This window comes from Geotrypetes seraphini, chromosome 2, assembly GCF_902459505.1.
Source record: "Geotrypetes seraphini chromosome 2, aGeoSer1.1, whole genome shotgun sequence".
Classification (NCBI taxonomy): domain Eukaryota; kingdom Metazoa; phylum Chordata; class Amphibia; order Gymnophiona; family Dermophiidae; genus Geotrypetes; species Geotrypetes seraphini.
In genome coordinates, this window is record NC_047085.1 from 495,768,850 (window position 1) to 495,792,964 (window position 24,115).

A 24,115-nucleotide genomic window follows, 5' to 3' on the forward strand; every position below is an offset into this window, starting at 1 on the left:
CTGTCATGATCAATAAAAGCTTATTATTGTTAGATGAAATTTGACTCTGTGTCCTCATTGATATTCCAAATAGAATTGTATCATAAGATAATGCCACATGGTTTTCCAATAAACAATTTATTTGACCCCAAATAGATTTCCAAAAAGCTAAAATAAAGGGACAATAAAATAATAAATGATCTAGAGTTCCTACTTCGAGATTACAATGCCAGCATCTATTAGACTTAGAGCTATTCAACTTTTGCAATCTAACTGGGGTCCAAAAAGCTCTATGTAAGAGAAAAAAAACAAGTTTGTCTCATAGATGCAGAGACTGTAGATCTCATTCTCCAAGACCAAATCCGTGGCCATTGAGACGCATTAATCTGATGCTTAATCTTAATGCTCCAATGTCTCTAAGACCATTTTTAGGCTTCTTTTTAACTAATCCACTTATCAATTTATACCACTGTGCGGCCTGGTGTCCCAGAAAGTCCACCTGAAAGCATAAGAACTCCAAACTATAATGATTGTTAAGGGTTTTCCATTCAGGGAACCCCACCTGAATGGCCTGCTTCAATTGCAACCATCTGAAACTTTGCGATTTATTAAGGCCATATTTATATTGCAATTGTGAAAATTCAAGCAGTTTACCATTTGAAATAACATCTTCTAAAATACGTATCCCTGCTGTCATCCAATGCTTCCAGATGGCTCCGGCTCTGGAGGACCAGAATTGCCTACCCCTGTGTTAGGGCAATGGTCTTTGACCTAAGGGCCGCCGCGGGAGCGGACTGCTGGGCACGATGGACCACTGGTCTGACCCAGCAGTGGCAATTCTTATGTTCTTATGACCTTAAATCCGTCAATTTGAATCCTGGAGTCTAGCCATATAGTTTGATTTGTTGACTTTTGTATTGGAACAGTTGTTAAATTATTAATAAATCGTAATGTTTTCCAAGTATCCATTAATATTCTGTTTTTTAATACAATCTAGGCATTTTAATTTTCTTTTTAAATTCCACCAGATCAATCCAGAAGCTACGGCATTAAAAAAAAAAGATCACTCATTTTATCAGAGTAAATTCTGTTGAAAAGTAACCCAGCTAGTATCGCTCATTCCCAGATGATCATGTACGATACCTTCAATGTGCACAAAGATCTGACAGGATATAAATTGATCTCTTTCTTACCTTTGAGAAATCTCCAATAAGGTCCCTTTGGTCATTGTCTAAAACACTTTCTATCTCCATATGAGAAAAGGACTTTGACCTCATCAATTTCTGCTTCTGTTCAGAAATAGGAACAAAATGAATGTTTTAACAAATCGATTCACTTAGTGAAAAAAAGTTACTCATATAAAGGAAAAAAGCCATTTGTTGTAGAGAGAGATAAATAGCACAAGGTCCAGCCAGTCTCCCGTTTCTAATTCCACATGGTCTTATTTGAAATTTTACCTCAATTCCCTACAGAAGTGTCTTAGAAGTTGGAAATTTCCCAAAGGAAGAATTGACAAACATTTCTAAAATGTAATAACACCTGTTTAATATGATCCTTTTGGATGATCTAAAGAACTGCAGTGCAATTATCTTTAACAGTGGCTTGCTTCTGTAAACAGTGGGCCTTTTGTTGAACTAGTATCAAACATCTCAGCTTATGACAAGGTCTTCTACATAAGTGAGGCTTGCTATATAGGGCTAGACATTTACTTGTGATGATTTTCCTTGCATATTAGAAATCAGCCAGGCATGTCAGATGCTAGATAGAAACCTATGAGCAAATTGCAGCTGGGAATGAACACTTACTGTAGCCTTTATTGGACTACTAGAGTAGCTTTGTTTCTATCCTTCTGACTGCTGGAGTTTGATCCCCTTGTTTGAGCAAAATATTTCTAATCAACCAGCAGAAATCTCATTATATATGAAACATTTAAAAGGATTAATACAGGTACACAATTCTTTTTTCTGAAATTTTGGATTTTCGAATAGTTAAGTCATAAGAAGGTCCATCAAGCCCAGTACCCTGTTTCCAACAGTGGGCAAACTAGGTCCCAAGTACCTAGCTAGATCTCAAGTAGCAAAACAGATTCTATGCTGCTTATCCTAGGAATGAGCAGTAGATTTCCAAAATCCATCTCAATAATGGCCTATGGGCTTCTTGAAATTATCCAAACCTTTATTAAACCCTGCTAAGCAAACTGATTTCACCACATTCTCTGGCAATGAATTCCAGAATTTAATTACATGTTGTGTGAAGAAATTTTCTTTGGTTTGTTTTAAATCTTCTTCTTAGTAGCTTCATCACATTCCCTCTAGTCCTAGTATTTTTGGAAAGAATGAATAAGCGATTCACATCTACCCTTTCTACTCCACTCATTATTTTATTGACCTCCATCATATCTCCCCCCTGAGCCGTCTCTTCTCCAAGCTGAAGAGACCTAAAGTCAGAAAAAGACAGACCATAAGAATGCTTTTCTTTGAAATAAAAAAAAAAAAAAAAAAGAAGTTTGCTGTCATTCAGTAAAACGTCAAACAGAAACACATTCAAAACAATGCTTAACGTCCATCATCTCAGGTCAGCCAACTGTATGCCAATGGGATTGAAGCAATACCTAAAAACAAAATCAAGCTTAACATGCACCACAGTGTTCTCCCTAGGGCCTTTTAGCCAGGCGCTCCGCCCAGCTAATTTAGATGACCGCCTGGCTGTAATCTTGATCGCAATCTTGCTGCTGCTGCCGCCGCTGCTCAACTTTAAAAAAAACAAAAACCCTTCTCACCGGCTTGGCGATTTACCGGGCTGACTCAGCACAGCCTGAATCGTAGGAGCCTGACTTTTTAAAAATTTTTTAAAGCCAGCAAGTGACTTGAACCCATACTACAGGGCTCTAACATGTGCGTGCTAGCTTCCCTTCTCTTCCCTCCGAAACCGGAAGTCACGTCCCGTGGGGGGAGGAGGGGGAGAGAAGGGAAGTCAGCACGCACACGTTAGAGCCCTGGAGCATGGGTTCGCTACAGGAGACAGGTCAGCTTACAACTTGCTCTTGCTTGCTTCTGGCTTTCCTCAGTGCCGGGTCCTGCCTACTTTCTGTTTCCGTGAAGGCAGGACCCGGCAACGAGAAAGGCCCAAAGCAAGCAAGAGCAGCGAGTTGTAAGCTTCCCTCCGTCGCTGACCTATGGAAGATAGGTCAGTGATGGAAGGAAGCTTACAACTTGCCTTAGTCCAGCCCTGCACAACATGCGGCCCAAAACGGATCTCACTGCGGCCCGCGCCCGATATGGCTCTCACTCCGCTCTCCTGCTCGTGGGGGTTCAGACTGTGCCAGCTTCTCCCACTGACAGGCATCACCAGTAGAAGCGTCACTCTCGCGCGTGCTTCTCAAGAATAGACCTCGACGTGAGAAGGGGAAAGGGGTGTTGAGGGAAGTCAAGTTGTGAAAACACGTGCTTCCTTTTTCTCTTCACTGAGGCAGGAAGACCCAGGAGCAGGAGAAGCATCCCAGTTTGCCTAGAAACAGCACGATTCAAAGCTGTTGCGTGCAGGATCCAGAATCCAGAAGATAGATTCCAAGGATAGAAGGATTGGGAAGACAATGTGAATATGAAAATTTGCAGAAAGAAGACAATATGGAGCAGCCTTTTTCTGTTGGCTCACTGAAGAAACTGGCTGCAATGCCTGACCATACAAATATATCTTTGAGTCCTGAAGAGTGGGTGTGTGCTTTAAGTAAACTTGGCTGCAATGTCACAATCAATGAGGCCATTACTTCATGCCGCTACTTCTGATCCGGGGTAGAGATGGAATGGATGGCAGCTGTATATTTAGAGGAGGGAAACCTAGAAAATGCATTTGTTCTTTATAACAAGTTTATAATTTTGTTTGTAGAAAAACTCCTTAATCATCGAGACTATCGGCAGTGTGCTGTACCAGAGAAACAAGATATTATGAAGAAATTGAAGGATGTGGCCTTTCCCCAAACAAATGAGTTAAACAAAACTCTTTTAAAGAAGTATGGAATGGAATACCAGGAACAAACTTCAGATTGAATACCTACAGAAATTTGAGCAGCTGCAAATGAATTGTACAGATGCAGCAGCAACAGTTTAACTATTTTGAAGATCAGCTCAGGAGGCAAGATTTAGCCCAAGAAAGGGCATTTGAAGGCATCTGAGCAGATTGAGGAGAACATGTCCTGTTTTTCCATGCCTAAAAATACCACCTTGTCTAATGTAATCTCTGATCAGATCCTTAAGAGTGATGCAACTATGTATGCTGGACAGTCTCCTCCAGTAAATAGAGCTTTAAAGCCTGCAGCCATACAGAACCAGATGGTCAAAGGGCTCCGAAGTGTAGTATTGCCAAGGGATCTGTCTCACAAGTTTCTGTTGCTGGCAGATGTAAACACAGCACAAGAAATAGAGACTTGTGGCATTCTGTGTGGAAAGCTGATGCATAATGAATTTACTATTACCCATGTAATAGTGCCAAAGCAGTCTGCTGGACCAGACTACAGTACAGTGATATGGAGAATGCGGAAGAATTATTCAGTGTTCAAGATCAACATGATCTCCTCACAGAAGAGAGAGGCCTGGACCAAAGGGGAAAGACAGGAGGCAGATACTGGAGAGGGGGGAGAGAAGGGAAGGAGATAGAGATGTCAGACCATGAGATGGAGTGGGAAGGAAGGAAGGAAAGGAGAAGAGAGATGCCAGAGCATAGGGAAGGGGTGGAGACAAAAAATGGAGAGGGGGTGAAGCTGAAATAAATCATGTATAAAGGAGAGAAAGGGCACAGGATATAGAGTTTATTGAAGGGACATAGAAAGAGGGAAGATACCATATGGAACAGAGAAAGGGCGGACACTAAATGGAAAAGGCAGAAAGGGTGGACAATGGATGCAAGGGGCAGAGAGAGGGTGGGCAGTAGATGGAAAGGGTAGAGAGGACAGATGTTGCATGGAAGGGAGCAAGGACAAATGCTGAATAGAAAGAAGAGAGTGAAGAGAAGATGACTGAAGCAGAAACGACAAAAGGTAGAAAAAAATTTTTGTTGCTTTACATAGAATCAAGTAGTATTGTAACTGTATTGATTAAAATTTATCAATAGGAAATGGAAATAAGGCAATTTTGGGGGGACTAAATCCCTTTCCTCAGGTCAGGACAGGATACCATAACAGCTGTATACGGTACTGTCTTGAAGAAAGATTTGGCCTCAAAGCTAATTGAAAAATGGATTAGTCCAATAAAATGGTATTTTCTTATTTCTCATTATTTGTTTTATTTCTGTTTGTTAATTTGTAAAGTGGTGATTATTATGTAGAAGTTTTTTCAAATTTACATCTACTGTCTTTATATTTTGCACAATAATAGGGGACATGTGTCACTGTTTCTGTGGTGTTGCATTGTATGCAGTCTGGTTTCTTGATTCAGTTTAACTTTTGTCTACATAGTTCTATTTTTAGTTTGTGATTATTCCATATTGGGCGAGGGTGTATCTGTGTTCTGTGTGTATGAAAAGGACATGGCTTTCTGTAGCATCGACTACAGATCAATTGACTGTGTAGGATCTGGTTTGTTTAGTTTTACACTGCGTGTGTTGGTGTTCTAGTCTCACTGCAGTGTTTAAGATGCTGCCTTTTCCTAGGTGCACCCTTATTGTGTGACTCATGGATTATTATTATTATTTTTTTTTTTTTTTTAATATTTTTTATTCTTTTTTTTAAATTCTTACATCAAGTGAAATACATGTAATACATTCAATTATGAAAAAACACTTGAAATTATTATTAAATGTTCTTACAATGTGAATTAAATAAACCCTTTATCATTATTCATTATTAATCTTTCAACAAGTGTACAAATTAAAATCATACATATTTTTGAAAACATCACTTGTAAATCTATCAAGAGAAACAACAATTGTATATATATAACCCACCCCCTTCCCATTATTATTAATAGTATACATAATAAAATAAGAATCTTTTTTTATATAGAGGAAGGGGGTTGTTAAAAAATGATCAGCACTGGTTGTCATATATACTAGGTACACCATTTATCTGGTTCCAACATGGCCTTTCCCGCCTGGGATCATATCTTCAGTTTCCCGGAAGAGAGGCTTAATAACCTATTGGAAGAACAACCTCCTCTTGAGGATGAAGAGGACAATTCTCAATCTATTTTTGACACTTGGAAAGAGATTATTGTTATGAACAGAGAAATAATTAGAGCAGATCTTCATTTTGCCTATCTCTTGGAATATTGCCGGAAACAGATGATTCCCAGAGGTTTGAGAATTATGAAAGGACCTACGATGTACACTGATGATCAGGCATTTTTAGACAAATGGTGTTGTATTTTAAACAAATGTTCACTAGACTTGATGATTCTTTTGATAGAAACCTCCAAACAGAAATCTGAGACAATTAGGTCAAAAACTGAGGACAAATTAGAGTACGCTAAGAAGGAAGATTCCAATTTTGATCATATAATACAGGATGTAGATAATAAAATGAGTGAATATAGAAAAGATATTAAAGCAAATAAAAAAGAAAAACTAAAAAGGGATATTTCAGATTACCAAAATGGAGATATATACCCATGGGGGAAATCTAAAGTTTACCCAAGAAAGAGATCAATACATAGATCTAATTCACGTAATTCTAGGTCTCGGACTAGATATAACAGAGATAATAGGGATAATAAAATTCATTTTAATACCACCAATCACACACAGGGTGGAGACCGTGGTAGAAAGCGTATTAGAAGCTGTTCTGATGAAGAGTACACATCGACAGTCACTAGTCCCACAAATGCTAACATTCCCATAGTATCTAGTCCGCAAGCTGATATACCATTACCAAGACAGTCACAGAACAATGGTACCCATTTTTTAGAGCTACTATGGAACACAATGAATCACAAGAACCCGAACAACATATACAATCAGGGTGGTCGGAACAGAAGATTTCAGGGGCATATGGATCAATACAGGGCTCCATACAGGGGAGGATACAGGGGCACACGCAGGGGCAGGGCTCCCTTCAACCCCTATTACAAGGATTAACAAATGAAATACCAGTCATTAATCTATCATCTCACCCATTAACTGCAATTCAAACTATCCTGCGTCTTTCTGCATGCTGCACTGCTTTCATCCAAAAATGTTGCCCTGCAAAGGGTTTGAGTTTGAGACTGCTGATCTATAGGGATTGTTTCTCTGGTGTTCACATCATCATCAATACTATCCTCAAGCTTTTCTTTATTTAACATTATTTCAGTAATCTCATCACTCAAGGAATGCACAGCGGGTGCATCGTTGTCAATATTCAGCACTTCATTAATATCAGCTACCTCTAAACTTAGCATTTTCAGATGAGAGACTTCTGGTGTAAGCAATTAGATTCGATAACAGCTTTTCATCACTGACTTGGAAACTTTCAAAGTCTTTGTCTTGTCAGTTTTTAAGGCAAAGATGGAGTCCTTTTGTAGAAATGTTATTTTTGCAGAAAGCACTTGCATGCTCTGCACAGTTCACTTATGTGCTTGGCATGTTTTCATTGTAGCACAGTATCTCTCCTGAGGGGTCTTCTCTCAGTCTGTAAATTCAATTTTCAAACATTGTTGATGGCCAAAGTTTATGCCAAGCATTTTTTAATGATAATTTAGTTATACCTTTCCAAGTACAGTGGTACCTCGGTTTGCGAGTAACCCGGTTTGCGAGTGTTTTGCAAGATGAGCAAAACACTCAGCAACCTTTTGACTCGCAAACCGAACACTGCCCCGATCAACGAGCACTTACAGTCCAGGAAGCGCCGCTTTGGGGGATTCCTCTTCCGTCTTCTACATCGGGTGCCTTCTGCAGGTTGGAGGACCTCTGTTTGGGCCTGCACGGCCGGGTGCTGTTCCGCCTACACGTTGTGTGCGACGTGCACAGCGTCAATCATCGACGTTGTGCGCGTCGTGCGGGTGGGGCGGCGCTCGGGCTAGGGTGGGGGCTCTCCAGTATGCGGGGGGAATTCGACGTGGAGGGCTGGCCGGCGGATGGAGGAGGCATCCCTCTGAAGCGGCACTGCGGGGTTTTCCGGCGGCTGGCATCCCCCCTCCGAAGCAGCACTGTGGGGTTCTCCGGCGGCTAGCATCCCCCCTCCGAAGCGGCACTGTGGGGTTCTCCGGCGGCTGGCATCCCCTCCCTGAAGCGGCACTGTGGGTTTCTTCTTCAGATGAGGAGGCAGACAGAGGAGACGGCGCTGCAGCACCCGACAGGTATAGACCCCGGGTTCTAGAACGAATCGTTTCTGCTGCCACTATTTTCTATGGGGAACTTTATTTTGATAAATGAGCATTTTGGATTACGAGCATGCTCCTGGAACGGATTATGCTCATAATCCAAGGTACCACTGTATTAGCAAGTGCATATATGGTGTCCTTAAGACTAAACTCTGAGGAAGTCTTGGATTCTTATGTTAATTTGTAAAGTGGAGATTGCTATTTGGCAGCCTTTTCAAATTTATATCTGCTTTCTTTATATTTTGCACAGTATTAGGGACCATGTGTCACTATGTCTGTGGTGCTTCACTGTATGCAGAGTCTGGCTTCTTGGCTGTTTAGCTTAACTTTTGTCTACATATTTCTATCTTTAGTTTTTGATTATTTATTCCATCCTGGACAAGGGTGTATTTGTGTGTATGAAAAGGACATGGTTTTGTGTTAGCATTGACTCTGCAGAATCGATCTGTATTAATCGGTCTAGTTTAATTTTATAATAAAGATTGATTCAACTTTAAACTTAAAAAGATGTCATTGAAAGCGAATCGAATCAATAGGCCAAATTGAATTGAAAATTTTTTTCCCTGAAATTGGGCAGCTCTAGTTCCCAAACCATAATATTCAGTTAGCTGATGTTCAGATACACCATGATCTCAATTTTTGTGCTATTGACACCTTTTTCTGCTTCTGTCACCCCAAGAGGGATCTGCAGCTCTTTTTGACATTATCCCATTCCTCGATAAGCAGATACACATCAGATTTGAGCAGCACAAAGAAAAGGAGAGATGTATGCATCTGCTTGCATTTCAGCATGTGCCACATTGGGATACTTCTGGTGCTGAAAATTTCAGTTTTCAGAATTTTGGATAAAAGATTATGTACCTGGTGTTGACCCTATGATCCAGCTGTACATTTGTTGTGCAGGAGATTCTGGTTTGAGTCTATCCAGTGATGCATGGATTTAAGTGCAGCTTCATCAATTCTGAGAAAGTTAATTAATCCTCTGTTTCACTTTCAGGCAGCAAGGAATTCTATGCAGAACTTATAGGGGCTGACTTTCCAGAATGCACACACGTTTGTACAGTGTACCTATAAATGGATAACCCCTCCCCCCAAGCCCCCCCTCTGAAGATCCTAACTAGATTCTTCAACATGCTCTGAAAATATGGAAGGACTAGGGCAGGGGTGTCCAATGTCGGTCCTCGAGGGCCGCAATCCAGTCGGGTTTTCAGGATTTCCCCAATGAATATGCATTGAAAGCAGTGCATGCAAATAGATCTCATGCATATTCATTGGGGAAATCTTGAAAACCTGACTGGATTGCGGCCCTCGAGGACCGACATTGGACACCCCTGGACTAGGGCATTAAAGTTGAAGACCTGCAGTGTGAAAAAGGAGGGACAAAGAATATCTTAGATCAGGGATCTCAAAGTCCCTCCTTGAGGGCCACAATCCAGTCGGGTTTTCAGGATTTCCCCAATGAAAATGCATTGAAAGCAGTGCATGCACATAGATCTCATGCATATTCATTAGGGAAATCCTGAAAACCCGACTGGATTGCGGCCTTCAAGGAGGGACTTTGAGACCCCTGTCTTAGATGAACCACAATCAGACCATTTGCATGGAAGCTAACCACCTACCTTTTCTTCTTTTGCGGAATCCTGTTCAGAAATTATATCAATCATACTTTTCCTCCTCTTACTCTTTCCTTTTTTCTCCAGAGGCCGTTCCATTCTTTTTAGGACAGATCGAACCATAGTACTTGGCACAGATAATGACCGGGATAATTGGCATGATTTCACCTGCAACAAACAAATACTATAAAGAAAGCCTCTAGCAGTTTATAAGAACGTGCAAGTCCCTAAGTAAAGGAAGGTAGAAAAGCTAGGTTTTGATTTATCAAGGATAGACTGAAGGCACAAGGAAACATCTGGTTTAGACACTGGATCAGGAAGAACACAATACAACCACCATAGTGCCTCCTCCCAAGAGAAATAGCAAGGAACAAGTTTGAGGCAGTACACAAGAATGGAACCATGAAGCTGTTTACTCAAACAGGTGTTCTTTGAAAGACAGCTCACCAGTTTAAGTGTCTTAATCTTGACGGGTCCAGAGAATGTGATTTACAGAGTTTTCCTTGTGAAGAAAATTCTTCTGAGCATGTATAGTTCTCACAATTGTATGGTGTGCCTTAGTTCTATAATTAAGCTTAAGTGAGGGACTGACTGGTGAATTGCTGATCTCACAGAACACCAAATGCACTTCCTCTGAAGGCAAGCAACAAACATACACATAGGATTAACTAAAAGGTTTTCAATAAAGAAAAGATGAAGACAAATTTTGAAAAAACCTTTTTGAATAGATGACAGAAGGAAAGTTTGCCTAGATCAACAATGCTGCCTCCACCCCTACCAAATTACAACTACTTAAGTCTATTGGCCTATAACAAAGTATTTACAGCTCTTTGTAAAACCACTCGAAAGCATGAAGCTATAAACCGTGCAGCAATGAGTATTCTTACAGTGTACCAAATTTCTTTAAATCGCCTTTGAAGTGTTTGATAATTAAGGTGTTTAGTTATTTGAATTAATTTCTCTTAGCATAGATATGAAATTACATTACCTCCCAAAAGTCAGCACACTGGAAAAAAAACACAAGGGTATGAAATCTAAAATACCCAATTTAATAAAGCTGATGTTTCTTTTTTTTTAATTATAATTTTTATTCATTTTACAACTTACATCAAGTGTATCAGGAAATAACATTTGAATTGAAAAAACATCACTTGTATTACTATTATCATCAACTGATATTCATGAAAGTTAACCTCCCCTCCCATCCCTATCACATCAAAAAAATATTCATTTATATTATATTACACAATATACATTCTATTAATTTATCAAAAAATCAATGTGTAATAACAAACTTTTATTGATTTTGACCGGAGTAGCCATTCAACATATTACTAATAACTGGAAAGACCATAGTAGGCTCAATTTTAAATTTTAGTGGAATTCAGTTTGCCACATATACAGAATGGAAAGATCAATAGCAGTGCAAAATGGAAATTATAAAAACTTCATTAAAATTTGGGAACCATTAACGTCCTTTTGTCATGATTGATGCCATTTTCCTAATATTTCTATATTTAATATGTAAGATAAGGGTGGGGTGGGGGGAGGGTTTCTATCACATCAAAAAATATTCATTTATATTATATTATACAATATACATTCTATTAATTTATCAAAAAATCATCCCTCCCACCCATCCCTATCCCCTCATTTCAATTATCTTATGAAGGGAAAATGTTTACTACTCATTACAAAAGTCTGTTAATGGTCCCCAAACATCTAAAAATTTACCAAAATATCCTCTGTGTGGCTAACGTTCTTTCCATTTATATGACATACAGAACTCCACCAAAAACTACTCTGATTTTTCCAATTGAATGTAATGTGTTGAATGGCAATTCCAGTCAGAATAAATAGAAGCTTATTGTTTTTTGAAGAAATCTGACTTTTCGCTCTCATTGACATGACAAATAAAATATCATATGTCAAGGCTACCGGATTTTCTAACAACCTATTTACTTGGCCCCAAATTGATTTCCAAAAAGCCAAAATACATGGACAATAGAATAATAAATGATCTAAAGTCTCAGCTTCTAGATGTCAATGCTAACATCTATTAGACTTAGAGCTGTCTAATTTTTGTAAACGAACAGGGGTCCAGAAAGCTCTATATAACAGAAAAAAACAAGTTTGTCTCATAGATGCAGACACTGTACATCTAATCCTCCAAGACCAAATTCGTGACATTAAGACTGAGGAGTGGCAATATAAAGTGGCAAAGGCATGGATAATGAATAAGATGTGTTTGTGGAGTAATTTGTGGAGTTTTTCTACAAAAGTGCCTTCTTTTCATATGGTTCTGGGTAACTCTAGTTAGATACAAGCACATGTGTTAGTTAAGGCATGCCCAATAGAAGCGTACAAAAAGTTGGTGAATAAAAATCTGAATATGGATGTAGCCAAGGCCAGAAAAACACACTATAGATTAATATTAAGGAAAAGCATAATAATATTCTCTTTATGTACTTTGCTATTAAGCCAGATCATAGAGGAAATTAGGTAATGCGTAACATACATGCATAGAGATATTAAGAACTTCATCTTGGTTCTCTGCTTTTCTTTGTCCTCTCTGGTTCTTTGTTCAGCTTCCTGCCTTAAGCCTCATAGGCAAATTGATAACAGATGTGTTTAGGCCGGTTAGGAAGAGCATATTAGATTACATATCCCAAAATGGAGTATAACATGTATTAAGTGTGTTGGATGTGTGAAAGGGGCCCCGAATGAATGAATGATGTATGAAAGATACATGAAAGAATGGTGTATATTTAATTTCCAATATTTTATATAGTTTAAAGCTGAAGGAACTCTAAAGAGAAATCATGAGGCAATATCTGGAAATAGTTAGAATCAGAAACGCTGTACTGTCTCCAGTATAGGAAGGGATCTGAGTCTGTGTATTAGTGAAATTTGAAACTGTCAGTTTTTGTAACACTCAGAGCAGGGAGGAGAATATCCCTCCTCCTTTCTATGGTGCTGACAGGGAGAGACATGAACTTATCAGCAGGTTTAGATTTAAAGTTTTCTTTGGCCATGTTATAATAAAATGTTTATGTATATTCAGAAATGAATGTAAACAAAAATATGACTTTAAACACTTTGCTTTTAAGTGTGAAAAATTATGTAAAGGAATTTTCTTTGTCCAAATCTAAGGACAGCCTCTGTTAGTGGATTGGTTGACAAGCCAATGATGTCAAACTGGACTGAAGATATATATTGGTGAATAACGGTTATAAGATTGAGATCTTTGTTAGAAGGCCAGCGTTTGGCAACTGTAAAGACTTCCCGATGATGCAACCAACTTTTTGATAATTCATTATGGCAATTAATAAAACGGAAATAACTATTTTCATAAAACTTGCGTCGTGTGTCATTTTCCATGTACTTTTTACACGCCTAGAGAAAAAACTAGCAGCTTACTGCTGCTTAAAAGTGCGCTTGTGTTTACCCTGCTCAAGACGCAGTAATTTGATGCTTAATCTCAATGCTCCAAATGTCCCGAAGACCAGTTTTTGATTTTTTAATCATACATCCAGATATTAATTTATACCACTGTGCGGCCTGGTGCCCCAGAAAGTCCATCTAAAAGCATAAGAATTCCAAGCTATATTGATTAGTGAGATTTTTCCATTCAGGGAACCCTACCTGAATGGCCTGCTTTATTACCATGGACCCCTGATGAAGGTTGTCCGAAACACGGATCGTGTTGGGTCCCCTGTCTGGTAAAAGGTTTTTAGTTAAGATTTATTTGTCAAAATAAAATTTGCCTGCACCGTGTACAAGTCTGCAGTTTTGGTTTGTTTGCTCTGCTTCAGTTGCAACCATCTAAAACTTTATGTTGCAACTGTGAAAACTCAAGCAACTTACCATTCGAAAAAACATCTTCTAATGCTTCCAGATTATCTTAAAACCGCCAATTTGAATCGTGGAGTTTAGCCAAATATTTGATTTGTTGATTTGTGAATTGGAATAGGTGTTAGATTATTTACATATCTTAAGGTTTTCCATGTATCAACTAATATTCTAATATCGATTTTTTAAATACTTTTACAGTGATTTGAAATGGGATTCCCTCTTGTGTTAGAACTCTTATCTCCTTCCAGATTTTCTGTAAATCTATTAAAACACTTATTTCAACAGTTCTTAGAAAATTGTTCTAAGGAAAATTAATTATCCTTTCTCTAGGATGTTGGATGAGGGTCTTCATTAATAAGTTATTCTCTCTCTCTAATCTAACTACATTCACTTCGATTATCGATTTTTATGTGAACCGAGTCGAGCTCCTTTTGAGGAGATGACACGGTATATAAATCCAAGATTTAGATTAGACTGCTGGTGGGTCGGCTGGACACCTCATTAGATTAGGACCTTGGTTTCTCTCTGCATTGAGTTACTGGGGGTGGGATTATATTCTTGGTGGGGAGGCTGCGAATACCTGGGTGCCCCTAGTGTCATAAGAGTCCAGGGCCTGGGGTACGATTTCTTTTTAGGGTTTTTCTTTTAGGTATGGCCCATCATTAATTCTTTGGGTACTATGCCATTGGGGTTTTTTTTTGGGGGGGGTGAGGCGAGCATACTGCTATATATTGCAGTCCCTTTATTGTTTTCAGGTGGAGTTCTGTTTTGTTACTTGTATATTGTTTGCTCTGCATTTCATTGTAGCTCTGCTGTGTGAAAAATGTAATAAAAACATTTTGAAAGTACATTCAGATAGTTATGAAAACTTATTTCCACATGCAAAAACAAGGTTTTACAGGTAGAAAAGCTTTATATAAAAAAAGTTTGATTCTTTTAATTTCTTCTTGTAAGCAATGCAGAAGAAAATGTCTGGGAGAAAAAAAGCTCTTGAAAATGTCATGTTGTAAAAACTTACATCATTATCCGTTCTTGTCACGACCAGAGGGGCAGTCCAGAGACTTGCCATTTCAGATGGCATATTAGCATCATTCTACAAACAATGGAAAAAAAAGACTTGATTCAATCCATCATTAATGAGCAGCAGATAATTTCCTTTCACAAATGTTTATCCTGCATAGATTTCTATAACCCTTCTTACTTGGTTGTATCCATTAAAAGACCCAGGAATATAGTAAGAATGTACCAACACAGAACAAGTTTCAGCTCAGCTAATCAAATTGCATCTTGCACTTTAATGTATTTGTAAAGAAATGCATTGAACCTGAGATACATTTGAACATTAGTACTAGGGTTTTTTCCTACTTTAGCCATTGTCTAATTTGAGGATTGTTGGATAAAAGGTTAAGTACAAAATTATTAGTATTCTACATGTAAATATTGAATTCAAAGCACTGTGTTTAATCTATAAGGTGTTGAATACTAACAGTCTCCTTGCATTGGTGCCAGAAACGCATCTTGCAGAAGTAATGGCCACCAGGAAGACCGCCTTATGGGCTCAAAGGGAGGGCGTATGAGCACGGCAAGACCAGATTGAGATCCCAGGCTGGAAATGAAGGCCACACTGGCAGCCAAAGTAATTTAGCTGCCCTCAAAAAGCGAATCATGCCCTGAGATGTTTAAACGCCTACTCTGCAACAGCCCGCGAAACGCAGACAAAGCCACAAGCAGAACCCGGAGAGACCAGGGTTCTGCTTGTGACCAGACAAGAACTCCAAGATGTGAGGTAAAGAGGTGCGGGGCACACCACTCCTCAAAGATACACCAAACACGCACATAAGCCCGAGACCCCAAGAGAGTGAACATAACATAAGAATTGCCACTGCTGGGTCAGACCAGTGGTCCATCGTGCCCAGCAGTCTGCTCCCACGGTGGCCCCTAGGTAAAAGACCAGTGCCCTAACTGAGACCAGCCCTACCTGCGTACGTGTTCAGCAGAAACTTGTCTAACTTTGTCTTGAATCCCTGGAGGGTGTTTTCCCCTATAACAGCCTCCGGAAGAACGTTCCAGTTTTCCACCACTCTCTGGGTGAAGAACTTCCTTACATTTGTACGGAATCTATCCCCTTTCAACTTCAGAGTGCGCCCTCTTGTTCTCCCTACCTTGGAGAGTGTGAACAACCTGTCTTTATCTACTAAGTCTATTCCCTTCAGTATCTTGAATATTTCGATCATGTCCCCTCTCAATCTCCTCTTTTCAAGGGAGGAGGCCCAGTTTCTCTAATCTCTTGCTGTACAGCAACTTCTCCAGCCCCTTAACCATTTTAATTGCTCTTCTCTCTTTCGAGTAGTACCGTGTCCTTCTTCATGTACGGCGACCAGTGCTGGACGCAGTATTCCAGGTGAGGGCGTTCCATGGCCCGGTACAGCGGCATGATAATCTTCTCCGATTTGTTCATGATCCCCTTCTTAATCATTCCTAGCATCCTAGGTGTTCCCTTTCAAGAGCCAAGCCATAAGACAAAAGGGACCCGGATCGAACATTGGCATGGGGCCCTGAGTCAGAAAGTCAGGTGAGAGGGGCAGCGGAAGAGGATCTGCCACCAGATGACGAACCAGATCTGTGTACTATGGGTGCCTGGGCCAGTCTGGAGCCACCAGGATCACGTGGCCGGAGCGCCGAGCAAAGTGAAGGACTCTGCCCATCGGCCACAGAAGAAACACGTACAGGAGGCCCCCTGACAGCCAAGGCTGCACCAGAGCATCCGGCCCCTTGCCCTGAATATCCCTGCACTGACTGAAGAACCAGATGTTTTGGCATGGACACTTGTGGCCATCAGGACCATGATTGGTGGACCCCAAGACTGCATAATCAACTCGAAGGCTGCGGGACAGAGACACCACTCTCCGGGCTCTAGTACGTGACGACTGAGGAAGTCCATCTGGACATTCTCCACTCCCGCTATGTGGAAAACTGAGAAGTCCAGAAGATGAGTCTCTGCCCATGCCATGAGAAGAGCTGCCTCCTGCACCACCAGATGACTCCTGGTCCCTCCCCCCCCCCCCGGACATAAAACATAAGCCACCGCCGCGGCATTGTCCAAGAGAACCCGGATCAACTTGCCTGTCGACAATATCTGGAACCCTAGCAATGCCAGCCGGATGGCTCTGGTCTCGAGAACATTGATCGACAAAGAGACCAGCTGCTCTGAGCTGAGCGACCAAAACAGTGAGCTCCCCAGCCGAGGAGACCGGCATCCGGGAGAAGCACTGTCCACTGGGGCTGATCTAGACTCACTCCCTGCACCGGATTGGAAGTCGTTAGCTACCACTGGAGACTGTGACAAACCAACCCTCCCCCCCCCCCCCCGAAGAGGAACGGGAGAGTCCAGATTGTGTAACCGAGGCGACCACCGCTGAAGCAGAGCATACTGAAGTGGCCGCATGTGAGCCCGGGCCCACCGAACCATGTCCAGGGAGGCTACCATAGACTCCAAGATTTGGAGAAAATTCTGCACCTGAGGACACTGAGAAGCCATCAGAAGGCGAATCTGCGACTGCAACTTTTCACTTGGGCCTCTGGGAGGAAGACCTTCCCCACTTTGGTATTGAAGAGAACCCCCAAGGTACTCCAAGCGCTGAGATGGAGTTACCTAGCTCTTGGACAGGTTGATCACTCATCCCAGCAACCAGAGAAACTCCACAACCCAAGCCATAACCCAAGGACTCTCCTAAAAAGACACTGCTTAGATTAACCGATCGTCCAAATAGGGATGAACCAGAATGCCCTCTTTGTGCAGGCCACCACCACGACCACAATAAGCTTGGTGAACGTCCACGCAGCAGTGGCTAGACCAAAAGGGAAGTGCACAAAACTGATAGTGGCGTCCCATCCCAAGATCACAAAGTGAAGGAATCTCTGTTGGGAAGCACAAATTGGAAAATGCAAGTAAGGCCTCTGTCAGATTGAGAGGTCAGGAATTCCAATGGCTGAACCGCTAGAATGACAAATCTCAGAGTTTCCATCTGAAAAGATGGAATCCGGAGCGCCCTGTTGATGCCCTTCAAATCCAATATAGGCCGAATAGACCCCTCTTTCTTGGGCACAATGAAGTAAATGAAATACCTGCCAGTGTGGAACTCCTGAGGAGGTACTAGAATTACTGCTTTGAGGTCTAGCAATCTTTGTAGTGTCTGACGAAAAGCCTGCTTCTTCTATGCCACTTGACAAGAAGATAGGACTCACTGCAGGAGACCCAGTCAAAATCTGCCGCTGTCTCTCCAATACAAGGGGAAGGTCACCTGAGGCTGCAGACAAAATGGAAGAGCTTCCCGCCAAAATCCGTCAAAAAAACAAACTCACTCCCAAGGCCTGCAGCAGCAAAGAGGCCTGAACCGTGCCAGCCACTAAAGGAGGCAGCTGTAAGGGAATCCCCAGCACTATCGGTGGTAAGGAAAAGCAACATTACTTACCGTAACAGTTGTTATCCAGGGACAGCAGGCAGCTATTCTCACTAGTGGGTGATGTCATCCGACAGAGCCCCGATGCGGACGTCTCACAAGCATACTTGCTTGAAGAAACTTCAGAAGTTTCGAGATGCCCGCACCGCGCATGCGCGAGTGCCTTCCCGCCCGATGCACTGGGCATGTCTCCTCAGTTCAGATAGCTAGCAGAGAAGCCAACCCAGGGGAGGTGGGTGGGTCGTGAGAATAGCTGCCTGCTGTCCCTGGATAACAACTGTTACGGTAAGTAACATTGCTTTATCCCAGGACAAGCAGGCAGGTATTCTCACTAGTGGGTGACCTCCAAGCTAACCTCAATGGGATGGTGGGAGAGTTGGCAACTTAGGAGAATAAATTTTGTAATACTGTTTGGCCAAACTGTCCATCCCATCTGGAGAAAGTATCCAGACAATAATGAGATGTGAAGGTATGAACCGAGGACCAAGTGGCAGCCTTACAAATCTCCTCAATCGGTGTCGATCTGAGGAAGGCTACAGAGGCCGCCATTGCTCTGACCTTATGGGCTGTGACTTTACAGGGAAGGGGTAATCCAGCCTGGGCATAGCAGAAAGAGATGCAAGCCACCATCTAGTTGGAGATGGTACGCTTCGAGACAGGGCGTCCCAACTTGTTCGGATCAAAGGAGACGAAAAGTTGAGGAGCAGTTCTGTGTGGTTTGGTGCGATCCAGGTAGAAAGCCAAAGCACGTTTACAGTCCAAAGTGTGAAGAGCTGATTCTCCAGGATGAGAATGAGGCTTTGGAAAAAACACAGGAAGAACTATGGATTGGTTGAGATGAAATTCAGACACCACTTTAGGCAGGAATTTCGGATGAGTGCGGAGGACCACCTTGTCATGATGGAATACTGTGAAAGGCAGATTCGCCACTAAGGCCTGAAGCTCACTGACTCGGCGAGCAGAAGTGAGGGCAACAAGAAAAAACACTTTCCAAGTGAGAAACTTCAGCGGAGCCTTATTGAGAGGCTCAAAAGGAGGCTTCATAAGGTGTGAAAGGACAACATTGAGGTCCCAAACCACTGGAGGAGGTTTGAGAGGAGGTTTGACATGGAAAAGTCCTTTCATAAATCTGGAAAACACAGGATGAGCAGAGAGAGGTTTCCCTTGCAGAGGCTGATGGAAAGCCGCAATTGCACTCAGATGGACTCGTATCGATGTAGATTTGAGGCCAGAATGAGATAGGTGCAGAAGATAGTCCAATACAGAAGATAGGGAGGTTCGTTGAGGCTCCTTACGATTAGAAACACACCAGGTAGAAAATCTAGTCCATTTTTGGGAGTAGCATTGTCTAGGTAGCAGGCTTCCGGGAAGCCTCCAACACATCCCTCACCGCTTTGGAAAACTGGAGAGGAGTTACGTTGAGAGGAACCAAGCTGTCAGGTGGAGAGACGGCAGGTTGGGATGGAGCAGAGATCCTTGATGCTGAGTAAGCAGAGAAGGAAACACTGGAAGAAGGAATGGCTCCCTGCTGCTGAGTTGAAGTAGAAGGGAGTACCAAGGCTGTCTGGGCCACCGAGGAGCTATCAGAATCATGGTGGCATGGTCGGACTTTAGCTTGACCAGAGTCTTTTGAATGAGAGGAAACGGAGGAAACACATATAGAAAGAGATTCCTCCAGTCTAGAAGAAAGGCATCTGCCTCTAGGCGATGAGGAGTGTAGATACTGGAGCAGAATTGAGGCAGTTTGAAGTTGTAGGGAGCCGCAAAGAGGTCTATCTGAGGTGTCCCCCACTGAGAGAAGATCTGATGAAGGGGCTTGGAATGGAGGGTCCATTCGTGAGGCTGGAGGAGACGACTTAAGTTGTCCGCCAAGGCATTGTCCGCCCCCTGAATGTAGACAGCTTTGAGGAAGGTGTTGTGGCGAATCGCCCAATCCCAGACTCTGAGAGCTTTCTGGCAGAGGGAGGCCGATCCCGTGCCCCCCTGCTTGTTGACATAATACATGGCGACCTGGTTGTCCGTGCGAATGAGGACCACCAGGTTGTGAAGCAGATGTTGAAAAGCTTGAAGAGCATTGAAAATCGCCCTGAGTTCCAGGAGATTGATATGGCACAGCTGGTCCACACTGGTCCAGAAGCCTTGAGTGCAAAGACCGTCCAGATGAGCTCCCCATGCAAAGGTCGAAGAATCGGTCGTGAGAACCTTCTGGTGGGGAGGAGTGTGAAACAGCAAACCTCTGCATAGATTTGAAGAGATCATCCACCAACATAGAGACTGCTGAAGAGCAGGAGTGACCAGGATGTGACGAGTCAAAGGATCTGACACCTGTGTCCATTGAGAAGCCAGGGTCCACTGAGGAATTCTGAGGTGAAGTCTGGCAAAAGGAGTCACATGAACCGTTGAGGCCATGTGGCCCAGGAGAACAATCATGTGTCTCGCTGATATGGACTGGCGAGAAGACACTGACTGACAGAAATGAAGAAGAGCTTCCAGGCGCTGTGGAGGAAGGAATGCTCTGAGTTGGATAGTATCCAGAACCGCCCCGATGAAGGGAAGAGACTGGGTAGGTTGCAGATGAGATTTTGGGAAGTTGATCTCGAACCCCAGACTCTGCAGGAACCAGATAGTCCTTTGGGTCGCCAAGATGACCCCTGGAGCCGAGGCAGCTTTGATGAGCCAGTCGTCGAGGTATGGAAACACTTGAAGACCATGGTTCCGGAGTGCAGCGGCCACCACCACCAGACACTTGGTGAAAACTCTGGGAGACGAGGACAGGCCGAAAGGAAGCACTCGATACTGCAGATGCAGATGTCCCACCTGAAATCTGAGGAATTTGCAAGAGGCCGGATGAATGGGAATGTGAGTGTAGGCCTCTTTTAGATCCAGAGAGTATAACCAGTCGTTCTGCTCGAGAAGGGGGTAGAGATAAGCTAGGGTCAGCATGTGAAATCTCTCCTTGACCAGGAACTTGTTGAGCACCCTGAGGTCCAGAATAGGACGTAGGTCGACCGTCTGCTTCGGAACAAGGAAGAACCGGGAGTAGAACCCCCGGTTGTGTTGGTCCACAGGGACCAGCTCGATGGCCCGAAGCCGGAGCAAAGCCTGAGCTTCCTGAAGAAGAAGGGTGGTCTGGGTCAAGTTGGAAGGATACTCTCTTGGAGGATGGTCCGGGGGGACCCGATGGAACTGAAGAGAGTATCCTTCCCTGATGATGGTAAGGACCCAAAGGTCGGTAGTTATAGCCATCCATCGATGGTAAAAATGATGGAGGCGACCCCCAATTGGAAAGACAGGGGATAGCAGAACAGTGTTGGTTATGCTCCCGACAAGAGAGTCAAAAAGGCTTAGGAGCCTTGGGAACAGCAGAAGGCTGAGATTTTTGTTGAGACTTCTGCGGGGGCTGTCTCTTCGCTGGTTGCCTCGCAGCAGGAGCCTGCCTGGGAGTGTAACGCCGCTGATATATCAAGGGTGGTCGAGAAGGTCGAGACTGAGCAGGCTTAGGCTTGGGACGAAGGATGGACTGGAATGACTTCTCATGGTCCGACAGCTTCTTCGTCACGGTTTCAATAGACTCATCAAACAAATCCACACCTGCACACGGGACATTGGCAAGCCTGTCCTGGAGGTTCGGATCCATATCAATTGTCTGAAGCCATGCCAAGCAACGCATGGCCACGGAACAGGCGGCAGCCCGTGCCGAGAGCTCAAATGCATCATAAGAAGATTGCATCAATTGAATACGCAGCTGGGACAGCGAGGCGACGACCTCCTCATATTCAAAACGAGCTTGAGATTCGATGTAAGGCATAAACTTCCAAAGCACTGGAAGGAAGAACTCCAAATAGGTGGCAAAATGGAAGGTGTAATTGAGAACTCGGGAAGCCATCATCGAGTTCTGGTAGATGCGCCTCCCAAACTTATCCATGGTCCTCCCCTCTAGGCCTGGTGGCACCGAGGCATACACCTGGGACGGATGAGATCGCTTGAGGGAGGACTCGACCAACAGTGACTGATGGGAGAGCTGGGAGCCCTCAAACCCCTTATGATGCACGGTGCGGTACCTGGCATCCAGTTTGCCAGGAACGGCAGGAATGGAGTACGGTGTTTCAAAACAGCGCATGAAGGTTTGGTCAAGGAGCTTGTGGAGAGGCAGGCGAAGAGACTCAGCAGGAGGATGAGGCAGCTGCATGGTATCCAGGTACTCCTTGGAGTAGCGGGAACCCGAGTCCAAGGTGATGTCGAGATCATCCGCCATCTGCCGCAGAAAAGATGAAAAAGACAGCTGGTCCGCCAACACAGGACACTGAGACGGACTTGATGAAGTCGAGGCCTCCTGATCCAAAGAGACATGGGATCTACAAGGAGAGAACGACCTGAAGGTATCCTCGAACTCCGGGCCCGGAGGAGGGGAGATATCCGAAGATGAATACCCCACACGAGGAAGCTTTTGGAGCGGTGCCCCTCTCGAAGGAGATCTGGAATGACAATGCCCAGATGGCTTCGCAGAGGCTTCCAACGAATAGATGTGGCTGGAGGCCGTAGAGCGAAGAGGAGGATGGGCTGACGCTTCTCAAGCAGCATTCCATGGGTCGAGAGATGGCTTGGCAGGGAAGGGGCTCCGGAAGAAGTCCTTCTGACGACGCCCAGGGCTTCGGCTACCCGGAGGCAAATCCCAATTGTCTTCACCCGAGATGGGAATGGGTTCCAGAGGCAGCATCTCACTAAACGAAGCACGCCTCGATGAACTGGCAGCCAAGCGCCGAGCCTAGCAATGAGAGCGAGCGGCGAGGCGGAGGAGGAGGGAGCGGCTCGCCCCCACGAGGAGGTTCCGCATGCCCATGCTGGATTGTAGCGATCAATCTGGGCCCCATGGTATTCATGAGCTCGATGAATTGGGCTTCCAGGAGCGACCGCAGCAAAGCCGACAAGGGGGGAGCCGCAGCTGTAGTGGGGCCCCCTGTACGGTCTTCGCGGTCCCGGGTGGTCGAGTGCTTAGCCTTAGAAGCCTTAGGCACCTTAAGAACCACCGGGGGAACGGTCTGAGGAGGTACCTGATCTGAGGAGACCGAAGAAGGCACTGGAGCAGGAGACGGGGGTCGAAGCTGGAACGAAGGAGGCCGGCTTCAAAAGACCCGATGCAGCAGGAGTAGATGACGACTTCACGGGCAAAGGCGAAGCGCTGGTCGATGTCGAAGGTTCCTTGGAAGCTTCCATCGCGAACATCGACTACCACAGGAAACAGCAACGCTTGAAAGCATGTGCTGTTAGAGTGGAACAAGGCTAGCACGATTTTGGAAGATGTTCAGGCCCGAGACACTGTAAACAGCGTCGATGTGGGTTCGTCAACGAAATCGCGCGCTGGCACTTGATACACTTTTTAAAACCGGTAATAGGCCGGGACATAGGCCGAAAAAGCTCCGCCGCAAGATCGAAGCAGCGGGGCCTCAGCCACGCGGCCGACCCGGTCGAATCTGTGGAAATTTTTTTTATTTTTTTTGTAAAATAAGAAAATGACAGAATAAAACACACGATTAAGAGAAATTAAACTCAAAACCGCGGCACTAGAAGGCAAGAACACGGGTTCACTCGACGCAAAGAGTTGAAGCAAACTTCTCAGCTCCGCGGAAAGAAAAGAACTGAGGAGACACACCCGGTGCATCGAGCGGTAAGGCACTCGCGCATGCGCGGTGCGGGTATCTTGAAACTTCTGAAGTTTCTTCAAGCAAGTATGCTTGTGAGACGTCCGCATCGGGGCTCTGTCGGATGACATCACCCACTAGTGAGAATACCTGCCTGCTTGTCTTGGGATAAACTTTATTTCCCTGACCATCGGTGGCTGGGGGGATCCTTGTATGGGCGGTGAGGGAAGCCTGGTCCTCCCCACTGCCTGCTGTCGATGCACGAGGCACTTGAAGAGGAT

General features: G+C 43.7%; 1 protein-coding gene across 2 annotated transcripts in view; it reads right to left on the reverse strand.

The window, feature by feature from the left end:
• Positions 1-24,115, reverse strand: part of CDC25A (cell division cycle 25A) — a 132,101-nt gene that overhangs the window by 47,549 nt on the left and 60,437 nt on the right. For both annotated transcript variants that reach the window (XM_033931960.1, XM_033931959.1), the window contains exons 9-11: positions 14,754-14,828; positions 9,887-10,048; positions 1,173-1,268 (exon numbers count right to left, since the gene is read on the reverse strand). In XM_033931960.1, coding sequence (XP_033787851.1) covers positions 1,173-1,268; positions 9,887-10,048; positions 14,754-14,828 — 333 coding nt within the window. The remainder of the gene's footprint in view (positions 1-1,172; positions 1,269-9,886; positions 10,049-14,753; positions 14,829-24,115) is intronic.